General features: G+C 46.5%; 1 protein-coding gene across 2 annotated transcripts in view; it reads left to right on the top strand.

Annotated features, from left to right (window-relative positions):
• The first annotated feature begins 12,064 nt into the window (after positions 1 to 12,064).
• Positions 12,065 to 15,541, top strand: part of LOC146178193 (cell adhesion molecule Dscam1-like) — a 54,049-nt gene continuing 50,572 nt past the window's right edge. For both annotated transcript variants that reach the window (XM_084578008.1, XM_084578007.1), the window contains exon 1: positions 12,065 to 12,515. In XM_084578008.1, coding sequence (XP_084434134.1) covers positions 12,398 to 12,515 — 118 coding nt within the window. In that variant the 5' untranslated portion in view covers positions 12,065 to 12,397. The remainder of the gene's footprint in view (positions 12,516 to 15,541) is intronic.

The following is a 15,541-nucleotide window of genomic DNA, read 5'->3' as shown; positions in this document are numbered from 1 at the left end:
CTGGCACCTATTTTTCCGACACGTTTTTCGTAATTCGGGGGTAGCGATGCCTTTTCGACAGAACGAGCTCTGTACATTACAAAAGTCGTGGAATAAAGGGATCACGTACAACAACAGCATTGCGAAGGCCACACGGCATTATAAAGATATTGTTTTATTAAAAAGGTGGCAAAGTTTTAACGTATGCGAATCGATTGCACACGGTGTGCGAATCTGACACAATAATCGGCGTAAAGCCGCGAAATGACACCGCACGTTGGCGAGCTGAGCACACGCTTAAGAAAATATCATTCTAATGTGTTCCTATCCCGTAACACAATGCATGGTGCTAAAATCAACACGTCGCAGGGACATTCGAGCTCGTCATTCCGAGGAATTATCGCCAGTGCCAAGAAATATCTGTGGTTAATGGAGATACACAGCATTATGGCGAAATGGATAGTAGCGAGGACCTAGATGTAATAACGAAATAAGTCTACTGACGACGGATTGTGGCTGCAGATCCAGGTCACGAAACGTACGTCAATAACTAGAATCAGAATGGGACGAGTACTTTCGGAAAGTACCCTGGGATCATGAATGATAGATCACCAGCAGTGGCGTAAATACTGAACATTTCAGATGGTATGGCGTCATTTTGATTATGATAATTTATTTCGTCCTGTTTTTTTTTCTAAGTAAATTACATGGGATAAGTTAAATGAGAACGTCGTTAACATTGAATGCAAGGACGATGAGCTAAAACCTCTTTATACACTATAATGACTGCAGATACACGCTAATGCTCCAAAAAACATAATGTGGATTTATTTATTTTTTTTTTGTTGCTAATTCTAGCCCTACATACGAAGATCGGCGCTGCAAATATTTCAGAATAATGACACCTCGTTAAAGGGGTGTTCAAAACAGCGTCCAATGCATTCCAGATTCTGATGATATTAAACCAAGCGGGGGACAACATTGCCATATATATATGGCGGCGCAAGGGGCATTAACTGACAGTCGCACTTACCACTTTGGCGCCTGCGGGTGAGGAACTTTGATCTCGCACGCAGAGCTGAAGCTGGCTGACACACGGTGCGGCGCCGATGACACCTCACCGCGGAGATTCGCAGAAAGTGCAGCTGATGAAGTTTAGAATGCCATGAAAACAGTAACCAGCAGTGGTTGGCGACGTTCGGATGAACTTCTTGCACAGACACAACACTGTCGATTGCCGATGACAGTGGACAGGCGAGCGTGGGGCATGACATAGATTCCGAGGCCTCGGCATTTACAGGGTTTGAACACACGTCACAGTTCGCAACTGCAGTGACTGGGAAGAGAGGCGGGGAATGTTCTGCTAGTATGGTTTTGTCCCGGGCGGGGTTGAAACGTTAGGAATGAATTAGCGTAATCTGGGCAGGGGTCGGGAATGCAAAAGCTGTGCTTCGGCTGCTCCGTTACATTCTGCTGGGGTTAGGCCTAGTCTCGGCAAGTCTCACCTATCCCAGACAAAACACGTGCCGCTATCTCATATCTTGATCGGCAAACGCGTCTGCTGAAGCATTTGATATCTTTGGAAGCCAAGCTTTCTGGTTCCTGTTGCACGCTGGCGTCCTTTAAATTATAGCTCGACTCCTAGGTTTTCTTTTCCTGGGCTGACCCTGGAATGTACAAGTATCACGTGATGTGTTGGTCACGCGCATTGCAGATTGTGTGAACGCAGCTGAGAGTATCTTCACGTGACGAGACCTTTTTAACACTTCATTGTTACCAGAAGAGCACCAGGAATGAAAGAAAGCATGGAGTAGACGCAACAGCCGTCATCCACCACCAAATCGCTGGCGAGTGCAACGACGGCCCACAACAGACAAAAACTCGGTGGCTGGCCAGCCCTCGTCGCAAGCGGCGCCGACCCACCGTCCCAGCCACGCAGGGCCAGGAACAGCCATTCCTGCTGTGACCTGCGGCGGTAAATATCTTCTCATGGTCATGTTTGAATCTTCTGTCTAGTTTAGGCATAATTAAGTGATTGGCTGTTATCATTTTTTCAACGTCACGGTATCAGCTAATGATTGTCATAATCGTAAATAGCTGTTCATGGGTCATTTAATGGAAAGGAGGAAGATGGGAGCCAAAGGAGAGAAAGAGGTGCCATGTTGTAGGGCCGCATGCAAAATAATTTCGACCACCTAGGGAAGATAACGTGCCCTGACACCGCACAGCACGCCCACGCCTTTGCATTTTTCGTACATCGAAACGCGGCCAGCCTCGAACCTGGGTACTTCGGTTCAATAGCTGATCGTTTTAACGACTGAACCACTGCGGCGGACGCAACAACTGGCACGGACGGATTTTCGTGTAATGGCTAGTTAAAACCCCACCGCGGTGATTGAGTGGTGAGGACGCTCCACTGAAGCGGCTCCGATCCCTGCCGTGGCCCCCGCCTTTCGATGAGGGCAAAACGAAATACACCCGCGTACTGTAAGATGCAGCCCTCGTTAAAGAACCCCACACACTGTCATTCTAAACAGGGGCAGATACCTCTTTCAATTTGAGTCGACTACGGGGTCAGTAAATGATTGCTTTGATTAGAGGTGTGAGTGAACCGCAAAACGTAAGTAACGTCCTTCGACAATTAAGTAGGTCAGTTTGCTCTACTTCTTTCTTGCCTTGCTGGAATTTTGTTGCATTCGCTTTCTGTCTCTATGCGCGCACGAGTTCGTTCCTGCTCGCGGAACAGCACAGATCGCAGTAGCCCTCTGCCCCGCATTGCGCTGCCGTGACCCGAGCTAAGCCAGCGTGCATGCTTAATGCCGCCTTACTGCTTAACAATCACACCGCCTTCGCCACGACGAGTCACAAGTAATCGTCCTGCTAAGCTAGGCACAGGAGACGTGCACCCCGACTAGTATGCGCGCACTATATAGTGACCGGCCTGTGCGGTGGTGTTGCACGCATTCGGGTCGGTCCGAGCGTCTGCGGCTCCCTCGGCGTCGGCAAGGGGTGGGTGCGCATAACAAACAGACCGAGTGCACTCTCACTAAAACGGTGCAGTGTTGCAGGAGCTCAAATTCTAAGGCGCTTACCAGGGACCTGAATTAGAGGAGTTTTAGTTTGGGTCGTATTTGTAGCGGTTATTTTCTTGATCTATTCTTTTGAATTAGTCCGCTTTTACTCGTAAGTGTGACTTGACCACTGGTAGGCGTGATGTCGTGGTTAACAGGTGTCTGAAGACGTATGGCTAGCATTCTGATTTCGGTCAGATAACGAGCCGAGTTCCTGAGTCAGTCTCTACAAGCATAAAACGAATCCGATTGAGCAGTGCCTTGGATATCACATCGATGATCATAGACGCTGGCAGGCACTCCGGCGCTGTACTGAGGGAACCGTTCTGTGTTCAGAAGAGCTTGTCACCTGGGTACGAATTCGCCGATATTTTTTGCAAGTGACTGTTCGTGAGATTGGTTCCTTATTTTAGAATGAGGTTTGGGTAGCAACATTTGTTAATGGGGATTCGCCAGGGCCATCCGGCTGCGATTGTAGGCATTGTTATCGATTTATACGTGAACATGAATAGCCAATCAGACAACTATGCTAAAGCCATTCGAAAGAGATCGTTACGTGCCAAGGCGCACAGCTACAGTTAAGTTTAATATGATGCCTAAATAATAGGCAAATTATACACTCATTAGAAAAGCATTCGACTCTCAGTTCAGTTCAGTCGTGTCCGACTCTTCGTGACCCTATGGACCATGTCACGCCACGCTTTCCGGTCTCTCACTATCTTTCTAACATCACATAACTTCATCTGCAGTGCCTCGAGGATGCCATCTAACCATCGCGTTCGCTGCCTACCCCTTCTCCGGCGACCCTCAACCTTTCCCAACATCAAATCTTTCTCCAGCGACTCCTCTCTTCTCATCAGATGACCAAAGTAGCTGAGCTTTAACTTTAGAATTTGACCCTCCAATGAGCAGCCAGGGTTTATGGTCGACTCTACTCAGCCAGAAATAAGAATGCGCACCGTGCTCTCTGGTGCTTTATGAATATTTTGCGTCAGACTAATGAGCTCGATAATAATGTCTTTTTTTTTCTTCTTCAAAGTGTACATAACATCGAGTGTTTTGTAATCGCTGATCGGCAATAGAATTTGTTACATTTTTTGAATTCGACTGTAAAAAGGGCTATCACCTTGACAGGGACGCGGACTAGCCCATTTCATTTTTATTCCATTTGGCATTTCATCATTGGCTGAGCCACAATCACAACGTCGTTATTCCCTGGGCAGCCGCTTGGCGGAAGTTAATAATGGATCACAATGAAATGAAAAGAGATTTACACAGTCGATCATTGATAGCTAGATCTCTGGGATTGAAAATCTACTTGATCACCGGTCAAAATGAGAACCATATCGGACTCCGCTTGAATGTCAGTAATGCTATCGTTATCATCCTCAGTGAACATAACCAATCAATAAACCCTTGATGTAGCTAGGACCAAATGGTTATCATGGTTTAACCGGAAGTTCGGATTAACCGAGTTTAGTTAACGAGATTCGAATGCAGGTATTATTGCAACCAAGGCAACTGATGTGCAGACGTTTCTCCTACAGCCTTTTCCGCTGCACGCTTCTAGCGCAGCGCGCACAGTAGACAGCCGTCCAGATGCGAGCTTCACACGAGAAGCGCGGAGGCAGCGCCACCGCCGAATTCTCGCCCCCGCGAGCGAGCAGCTGATGGCGCTTCCCACACCGAGGCGGCGGAAAGCGGATTCGGTGGCACGCACGCCATGTGGTGACCCGCTGCCTCTCCCTCCCTCTCCTCTACTAGTGCAGAGAAAGAGGAGGGCGATAGCCACTGACACATTTGGTACGGTGGCACGTTGCACTCATCTACCGCCCGACGCTACTAGACACGATGTCTTCGTGGTAGCAGGCATGCATTGGGTAATAGAATGGTAACGAACTAACTTTTCGTTCCGTGTACGGACAGCAGCGACACTGCAACTAGTTTCGCTGCGTGTGGTGTCTCGTTATTAGCAGAGGAATGAAGGGAGACGGAAGTGCTTAAAATGAAGGTTAAGCAACGCCTCTGGGAACTGATTTCGGTAAAAGTCTGGTTCAACCTTTGCTTGTCTGAAGTACGTTTACATAGGAGGTTGGAGACAAGGAAAGTAACCCGACCTTTGATGAAGAGGAAAATTAGATACGACTGATGGCGGCAAGAAGATACAGAACGAAGCCGTACAATAGGGTATATATCATCGTACCACCTTATGAAGAAGGAACTGACGCACAACTGTGCCACAGCTTATTATACAGCAGATAAGTAGTTTACGCGTACAGTGACGAAATACTCAGCACCTAATATGATGCAATAATTTACACGGGCTAGTCTTATAGTGATTCATCGCAATGTGAACTGTTCACAGTAACGCGCACAACTCGCCAAGGAACACATGCAATCCAAACACTTACATCCGCAACCTTCGACGCCCGCCTGTTCTAACAAATTACGTATCGTTTTCGTTTTTTCACTACGAAGTTTGTGGAACAAGTTATCACAATTGTCAGGTCATACGTCGTTTCGTTCATGCAAACTCATTAGTAATTCTTTCGCATTGTTTTGTAGTTTTCTCTTTTTTTTTGCACTCTATGTGTATGGGTCACTTCTGATGTATTATCTTTATTTATGCATCACTCATACCTGGGCTGAGTTCGGGGATTCCGTATATCTAAAAGAAATAACCAATAAACCCTTTCTGGTTAAAAAATAGGTACAGTACATATTCACATTATTGCTTAAAGTCTTATCTCCACATTCGCTACAGAGAGATATACAAATCGTATTACGGCTAACGGTGAATGAGGATCACGTGACGTCATGTCACGTACGGAAATGATGGGCCACACTTACCTTCGGAATTTTCCCTTCTTGCTTGTACAGCTCCTTGGCCTCTGCTGCGCTCGCTTCCAGGACCCTGCCGGTGTGCCACGCCATGTACCGATGCCCCTCGTTGACAGCGGTGGCCGCGCTCACGTTCCAGCCTTGGAACGCCTTCCCTGGGAGCAGGAACAACATCTCTCGGACGAGTGCCGTTGCCGCGTAGCCAACGCCTCTCGGACGAGTGCCGTTGCCGCGTAGCCAACGCATCTGACCATCGCGCATCCCAACTTGCGCATGTGCGTCTTCCTGCCCTGGATCAATCACATCAGCTCCAACCACATTATCGGGGAACCTGCCTCGTGATTCAGTTATCACCACTTCGGCATGTCTACATAAACCCTTTCCACAGCAAAGCGACCTTCAGTGGGCTTGGCGGCACGGAAATGATGGGCCACACTTACCTTCGGAATTTTCCCTTCTTGCTTGTACAGGTGAGCAATTGCCATTCCTTGTATGCAAAACGCTCAAGTAACCGCCTTTTATTCGTGCTGCCAAGCCCACACTGTGCATGTAGTATTTTCTATGAATGTTCTTGTGTAATTTTTGACTTGCTTCTAATGGCTGGTGATGTCGAATCCAATCCTGGACCTACCGAACCAACCTTATCCGACCTGCTTAAAGCCATCCAGGACGTCCAGAACGGGCAGTTAACAATGCTTACTGAAATAAAATCAATCCAAACATCTTTATCCGACCACGAAAAAGCTTTCACTGAAGTGAATAACCGCCTTTCTAAAATTGAAGCAGACTGCGCTTCTTTCTCCTCAATAAAACCTGAAGTCGAAAATATAAAATCTACGACAGCTAAATGCATGGCTGAAATGGAAGCACTGACTGCCCGACTGGACGATATGGAAAATCGAGCACGAAGAAACAATCTAGTATTTTATGGTATAAAAGATTCCGACAATGAATTGTGGCAAGATTCAGAAAAAATAATCACTGAACACTGCAGCCAGTACCTAAACGTATCCCTCGAACCTCGCAGCATTGAACGTGCCCACCGACTAGGCACATATTCACCAAATAAAAACCGGCCGATTATCGTCAAATTAGCTCATTTTAAAGACAAGCAGCATGTACTATCGGTGAATAGCAAATTCAAAGGTACTGGCTTCAGTGTCTCCGAGGATTATTCTCCAAACACCCGTCTCGCGCGGAAAAGCCTCTATGACTATGGTAAACGCGAAGGGCTAAAATTTAAATTACGCCATGACAAGTTGATATCCGGAAGTAAGACTTATATATTTGATCGCACCACTAATCATGTAGTTGAACATGAGCAACCCTAGCAACCACTTCAACAGAATCACACTGCGAAGCAGACTTACCGTTCCTCATTCTCATTCTTATTCACTAACATCCGTAGTGTGATCCCAAAACGCGGTGCTTTATGTAACCTCGTTGAATCATGTTCTGCTAACGTAATTCTGTTAACCGAAACTTGGCTCACCTCTACTGTTTGCGACACTGAGATTTTACCCTCCCTTCCGAATTTTGATATATTTCGAGCAGATCGTAGCGAAATGAGGGGTGGGGGGGTTCTCATTGCCACTGATCGCTCATTACGTTGCTCACGTGTGACAATTTCAAGCAAATTGGAAATGGTTTGGCTCTGCTGTAATGCATGTTATCCACGTGTTCTCATTGGTATATGCTATCGCCCCCCAAACAATGATCCTTTATTTAATTCCTTGTTGCATGATGCCCTAAACACGCTAACGACCCTTTATACCAATACTCCAATCTTATTGTTTGGCGACTTCAACTTTCCATCTATCGTCTGGTCGGATCTTGCTTCCACGCTTTCAAAATCTAACCCTGAGTGTGAATTTGTTCACACCTGCCTCACGTTTGGATTAGATCAAATAATCGACCGTCCAACTCGTTTAACAGATCATTCTGCTAATATTCTGGACCTTGTGCTGACATCACAACCTAATAGCTTCTCACCCATCACTTACATTAAAGGGCTCAGCGACCACATGGCCATTCATGCTACATTTTCTTGTGATTTACGAAACGCGAAAAAGATCAAGAAAACGCTTACCCTCTATAATAAAGGTAACTACGTTGGCTTTAACCGCGATCTTGCTGCTTTCCTTGATAACTTTTCGTCTGGTTTTTCACTACGCTCTCTTGAATCTAACTGGTTACTCTTTAAGTCCGAAATGCAACGCCTAATAAATTTACATATCCCGACCATAACCGTAACAGAACGTCCTGGATCCCCATGGTATAACAAAACACTTAAAAGATTAAATAACAAAAAGAAGCGATTATTTCGTGCAGCTAAAACTACAGGCACGGCTACCGCCTGGGAGAAATATTACACTGCCGCGGCTAATTACGATACCGAGGTCATCAAAACTAAGAATAACTTCTACTCATCCATCTTGCCTAACATGCTGCATGAAAACCCGAAGCGTTTCTGGAAAACTATTTGCCCCTCCACCTCTAGCATAATTTCTCTGACTGATAATTCTGGTGTTTCCTCTTCTGAATCAGAGGTTCCTAATATTCTAAATGATGCATTTTGTTCTATATTCACAAACGAACCTCTTAATAACCTCCCTGATGCACCCAGTTTTCTTCACACACCTATGGATAACATTGCATTTGAACCGCGCGGCATCGCCATGGTCATCGATAAACTAAAAAATTCTTCATCCGCTGGTATTGACGGCATCAATGCCAAAATCCTCAAAAACACCAAAGACCTCTGCAGTATCATATTGTCTCTGATTTTTCAGCAGTCATATTCTTCGTGCTCATTACCACGGGACTGGCGCATTGGGAAGGTCATTCCAGTCCACAAGAAAGGTAACAGATCTTCACCACTTAACTATAGGCCAATCTCATTAACCTGTGTTTGTTGTAAAATTATGGAACATATCATATATTCTCATACTGCCAAGTTTTTATCATCTCGTAATTTTTTTCATTCTAACCAACACGGCTTTCGTAAAGACCATTCCTGTGACACGCAACTTGTTCTTTTTCTTCATGATATACACGCATGCTTAGATCGTAACATTCCCACGGATTCAATATTTCTGGATTTCGAAAAAGCATTTGATAAAGTCCCGCACGCGCGCCTAATTCTTAAACTGTCACGCCTAAACCTTCATCCCCTAGTTCTGGATTGGATTCGAGCCTTCCTTACTGATCGTTATCAATTCGTTCATGCTAACTCACACTCGTCATCCCTCTCCCCTGTCTTGTCTGGCGTCCCTCAGGGGACCGTTTTAGGCCCTCTTCTGTTCCTTATCTACATAAATGATTTACCCTCTAACATCAGATCTAATGTCCGACTCTTTGCGGATGATTGCGTCATCTACCGCCCAATACATAATTCCTCCGACGCCACCATTCTTCAAGAAGATCTCGCACGCGTCGAAGAATGGTGTAGTACTTGGCTCATGTCCCTAAATAGCAGTAAAACGTCACTTATTTCTTTCCATCGCCGGCGCAACCACCGTGAAAATACTTATACAATTATCAACAATCCTATTTCATCCGTTGACTCATACAAGTATCTTGGTATCCATTTAAGTAAAGATTTAACCTGGTCGCATCATATTCACCACATCACCAATTCAGCCAATCAAGTTCTAGGGTATTTGCGCCGTAACCTATCACTAGCTCCCCCTCCCATTAAGCTTCTTGCTTATATAACTTTCATACGTCCTAAACTTGATTACGCATGTGCTGCATATGATCCCCACTATACTAACCTAATCACCACGCTCGAAGCAGTCCAAAACCGCGCCGCCAGATTCATTTGCTCAGACTACTCTCGCTATACTAGCGTTACAGCACTAAAATCTCAGCTTAATCTCCCAACACTGGCCTGTCGGCGTAAAATCGCCCGTCTTTCGCTGTATCATAAATTTTATCACACTTCCGATCATGAAACTGCCCCGATAACACGCGCTCATCGCTTTTCTCGTCATAGTCACCCTAACGCCGTCTACCCTGAACGGGCCCGCACCGAAACATATAAAATGTCATTTTTTCTTCGAACAGCCAATGACTGGAATGACCTTCCATCCGAAGTGGCGGCCATCAACAATCGTGTTCTATTCAAAACCGCCATTGAAGACCATCTGTGTTCGTATTAACTTTTTGTTTGCCCACCCCTCATGTAATGTCCCCTGTGGACCCTTGAGGAAACAATAAATAAATAAATGACCCCACTTCAGGGTCGATGGTGGCCACCGCCGGGCGTCGCGCGAAGGCCCGAAACCTACGTTAATATGCTGCGCATAAAAGTGAAACACCTTGGTCCGTGTGTGTGAAACGCTATCGCGCCATACCCTTAACGGTGGAGCTGAAGTGTCCTCCAATTTTTCTCATGTGACCCGGCCAGGACCCGTTTTCGGGCGGAGATGTTTTGGTTTCCTGTATTATGCAAGCTACGCGCAAATTCGAGTATGTAATTAAGCCTTTACGCTAGTATTGTGCCATTAAAATGCGAGTGCTCGTATCCTTGCATCCAAGTGGAAGGCTGAATGGTGTATATGCGACCCGCAGCTCCGTGTCAACGCGCTCACCTCTCAGGTACGTGTGGCCGACGTGCACCCTTACGCACAGTATATATAGCGCCAGCTTGATTCCGGGAACGCTCTGTTAGGAGTCGGCGGTTACTTTCTAGGAAGTGCCACGAATGATCGCAAAATACCGCCGACAGAAAAGAGGTATTGTTCTGAGACCAGCTTCTTTAAATTCGAAGAACTGTGTCACAGCTATGTTCTTTCAAGGCAGGCCACGTGAATGAGCGCCTCACAGGCAGAGTCACCGAGAGGGCAGGTAATTATAGTTTAATAAAATGGAAATTCGCATCCGTAAGAAAACTGGACCTAAAAAAAAAAATCGATTCAGCGATTTTTTCCTTGCGCGGGTTTTGCACGCAATATCTACGCATATGCTCCTACTCCTTCTCCTCCTGAAATCGCAAGCCATGAATCCTGCTCTAGCAGGTACTCTATGCAAGACGGAGAATTTTTAGGCATGACTTGGTGCAAGTCAATGGGATTTCGGACTTATCACTAAAGACTGCTTCTTCTTTTCCTGCTCGGTTCCAGTACTTAATTCACTTGATTAACCCTTTGAAAACAGTCTTCAGTTTCTGTAGCCTTATCCGTGTTTTCGTTATCGTTCATTAATTTCGTCATCCTGAAGCTCATACTGTGCATTAAATAGGGCAAATAGGGAGGAGGATGGACAAAGGGGCAGCCAGAAGCATTGCAGCGGCGACTACCAGCAAAAAATTGGATCCTTCGACTCCCACGACCATAGGAGTTTATTCATTCAGTGGACAAAAACAAAAAAAAAAAAAAAAAGAAATGGCGGGGGAGGGAGGAGAGGAGGGGAAGACCTGCGACGGCCGTGCGGAAATGGCGGACTTCAGGACGCGGATGATAGCACAGGCGCGAAACAGCAAACAATCTCCGGCAGACAGATGAGCAGGTAGCTGGATGATGTGGGCGAATGTGTAGTCAGGAAAACTCGTACGTAAAAAAAAGAAAAGAAAAAAAAGTGAAACGGCGAAACGTGCAGTCAAGTCTGGGATAGAGGTTAACGAAAAAGCAAAGTTAGTAAAAAAAAAAAAAATCTAGTAGAAGAACTGCCCACATCTGCATAATACAGAAACAGCGTTTAGGTTTCGTGAAAAATAAGAAAAACTATGAGTCAAAGGGGCGTGGGGGCCAGGTTGGAGTAGCAAACACGGCATGTGTGTGTACAGGCAGGCGGCTGGGACAACAGACGCGCAAACGAAAGCAAGGATATACATACATACGCAAGGTGGGAAGGGAAAGCAGGAGCGAGAGACTAGGCAGTACGAGGGGAAGATGGACAAATTAAGAGATAGATGTGCCGAGTGGACTTGCATAACAAGTGCATATGTAGGGACACGCAACACACGAAGCGTGGAGAGGAGGGGACGGTGTAAACGCTGCCGTAAAGGAACGAGGAGGCGTACAAAACAGCTGGGCTGAGAGGCGGGAGAGAGGTAAAGAGCGAGAGAGGCAGTATGGGGAGGGGGAGAGGCGACGGGGAAGGTGGAAAGGGGAAAGACATCAACCCTCGCCAGCTGATACCCGATTTAGCGGACGAACCCACGCGCAAAAAATGAACGAGCAGTCGCCAGCGGACAAACGGCGCTAAGCGACCTTAGAAAGAGCGCACGCCCGCGCCGTCTGAAGCGGCTTGCTTTTATGGGTGGTCGCCGCGGCGACAGGAACGACAACGATTTCGAAGCTCGGCGGCCTGATTCGATATCTCGGCGACTGGGAAACGCCGTTGTAGCGAGATGTTGCGTCCGCCACCTGTTCGAGGGAGGCCGGTGGGCGTTCGATGCTGGAAGTGTGGTTGTCGGTGGCGGTAGTGAGTGACCCGTGCTGTGTGCGCCGGTGGTGTTCGCGCTCGCTCTTGGGAGAGTCGTCTGCTTGGCGCTGCCCGAGATGCGCTGGCTGGCGCGCCGGATGCAGACGACCTACGCTCCCGCCGGTGGACCGTTATTTTGGGCCTACGTCGTCTGCTGCGTGATTGCGTTCCTCGGTGTCGATGTCGATGCATCCGGTAAGTGGAGAAAGGCTGTTGTGCAGTGGCTGATGGGCTCTATAAGAGTCGCCACGGAACTAAGCCTGAGTAACATAAATATTAGTTGTGAATTCCGTTTTTCTTATATCACTTGCCCCATTCGTTATTTCCTCCAGCGACGTCGTACCATCGCTATTAAGAGATCTCCCAGAAGGTCTATGAGAATGAAAGGGAACTGAAGTAAAATGAGCTTTGCATTACTCCGACAAAAGCTACTGTTCGGCGAGTTCGTGTTTTCGATGATCCATAACTACAGCGCAAAAGACAGGACAGAGATGGAGAAACACCACAGAGCGCTGTGCGGTGTCCCTCCTTCATCTCTGTCCTGTATTTTGCGCTGTAGTTATGTGTATTATTCCCGACCCGCCTTCGTTTGACATCTCATAGCTTGCTACAGTGGAACGGAAACTGCGAAGTTGAGGCGATGTCTTCCAAAAACGCGCACATTTGTGAAAACTGTTGCCTCGGGCTCGTATGTTCGTCTACTCCACTACAACAAAATGCGGGATGGCAACGTCCTCGGGCTTGTGGGAGTAGCCTTGTGGTGAAAATTTTAATATAGGCATCCTGGAAACAGAGAAAAAACAAAGGTCTCCGACCTACACAGAAATAGTATTAGTATGACTTTCGTAGCTCGAATCGTCTTCCATGCAAAACGCTTTTGCATTTTAAATCACGAAGCAGCGGATGAAGGCTCCGAAAGGTCATTCTAACACGCGCGCGGTTGGATGTGAAATGTGTGGGAGTGAGTTGAGCAGCAATTTCAGTTATGCTCTGTCACTCCCCCTTTGTTCTAGAATGAAATCCAGGCTTGCTTTCACCCTTCTGAGAAGAATATATTGTGGCAATGCTTTTTCAGGGAATTGCCTATTGCTCCTAAATATCTCGATATTTCTGGCTACTTTGAATGGGTTGTGAATGCTTTACAAAAACTGCGTGCAAAGAAGTGGCGTTCTTGTTGTGGCCTTGATCGACTACACAGATTTCTTGTGTGCATTTTTATCTGGTCGTTATTTTTATACCAATGTTGAGTACCGATGGACGGAAGTACATATTCATAAATAACGGTACTAGTCAGTTTGCCTATGCTAGTCAATTGTTAAAGTATACAGCATTGGAGTGAGCTGCGTATAAACACAGCTGCTGGACCTACCATATCGAGATGGAGCACCCGTGGTAAAACAGTAATGATTTTTAACAGATGGGGGCGTGGCATAACCGCAGTCAAACGCCCACGATGTTAATCACCTAAGCTAAGCTTATTTACTGAAGGCTCATTTTCCTTTGCTTTGCTGTCTCCATATTCTGCGGTGCAGTTTAAACCATCGAAATAGCCAGCGAACTGCATTTTGCACTTTCACCTAACAATATAGACAGCATTAAAACACCCGTGAATGCTCAAAACTGCCGCGTGCAGGGCACAGCGCGTTATATACAGAACGTTTTGTCGGTTAGAATGATGAGGTGTTCCGAAATGCACGTTTGCTTCTGGACTCTGGCAGAGGGCCTGAGTGATAAATGACAGAACTCGAGATCGTGTTTTGTCTGCCTCAAAACGGCGAACATGATCTCATCACTGCAGCTGCTGCCTCAAATTACGACAAGTTAATGTGGCCCGTTCAGTTCGCATACGGCAGACTCCACAATAACAGATCACGGTTCAGATGTAAATTTGAACTCTAAGATAAAAACAAAATAGAAATAGTCATCTACAATCCTACAATAATTAAAATAAATGCATCCGTTGTCTGCGTCTCCAGGTTGGATGGTTTTATTTCTTTCGCATTGAAATCTTGGTAATATATAGTTTTGACGCCTCAATATGGAGGGATTCACTCCTAAATTCACTACCCGTACTGCATGTATTTTCATAATTTCTGCTATTTTATGCAGTATTATCTTGGTTACCATAGAGTCATAAATAAGCTTTCGCTCGAATTACTAATGCTAGCAGCAGGTAATATTTCGACGAGAAAACCGGTCTCTCTCTCTCTCTCTCTCCACACACACACACACACACACACACACACACACACACACACACACACACACACACACACACACACACACACACACACACACACACACACACACACACACACACACACACACACACACACACACACACACACACACACACACACACACACACACACACACACACACACACACACACACACACACACACACACACACACACACACACACACACACACACACACACACACACACACACACACACACACACACACACACACACACACACACACACACACACACACACACACACACACACACACACACACACACACACACACACACACACACACACACACACACACACACACACACACACACACACACACACACACACACACACACACACACACACACACACACACACACACACACACACACACACACACACACACACACACACACACACACACACACACACACACACACACACACACACACACACACACACACACACACACACACACACACACACACACACACACACACACACACACACACACACACACACACACACACACACACACACACACACACACACACACACACACACACACACACACACACACACACACACACACACACACACACACACACACACACACACACACACACACACACACACACACACACACACACACACACACACACACACACACACACACACACACACACACACACACACACACACACACACACACACACACACACACACACACACACACACACACACACACACACACACACACACACACACACACACACACACACACACACACACACACACACACACACACACACACACACACACACACACACACACACACACACACACACACACACACACACACACACACACACACACACACACACACACACACACACACACACACACACACACACACACACACACACACACACACACACACACACACACACACACACACACACACACACACACACACACA

The sequence above is a fragment of the Amblyomma maculatum genome, chromosome 9 (genome assembly GCF_055883805.1).
Source record: "Amblyomma maculatum isolate TAMU_Amacu chromosome 9, ASM5588380v1, whole genome shotgun sequence".
Classification (NCBI taxonomy): Eukaryota; Metazoa; Arthropoda; class Arachnida; order Ixodida; family Ixodidae; genus Amblyomma; species Amblyomma maculatum.
This window is presented reverse-complemented; position numbering and strand designations above follow the sequence as displayed.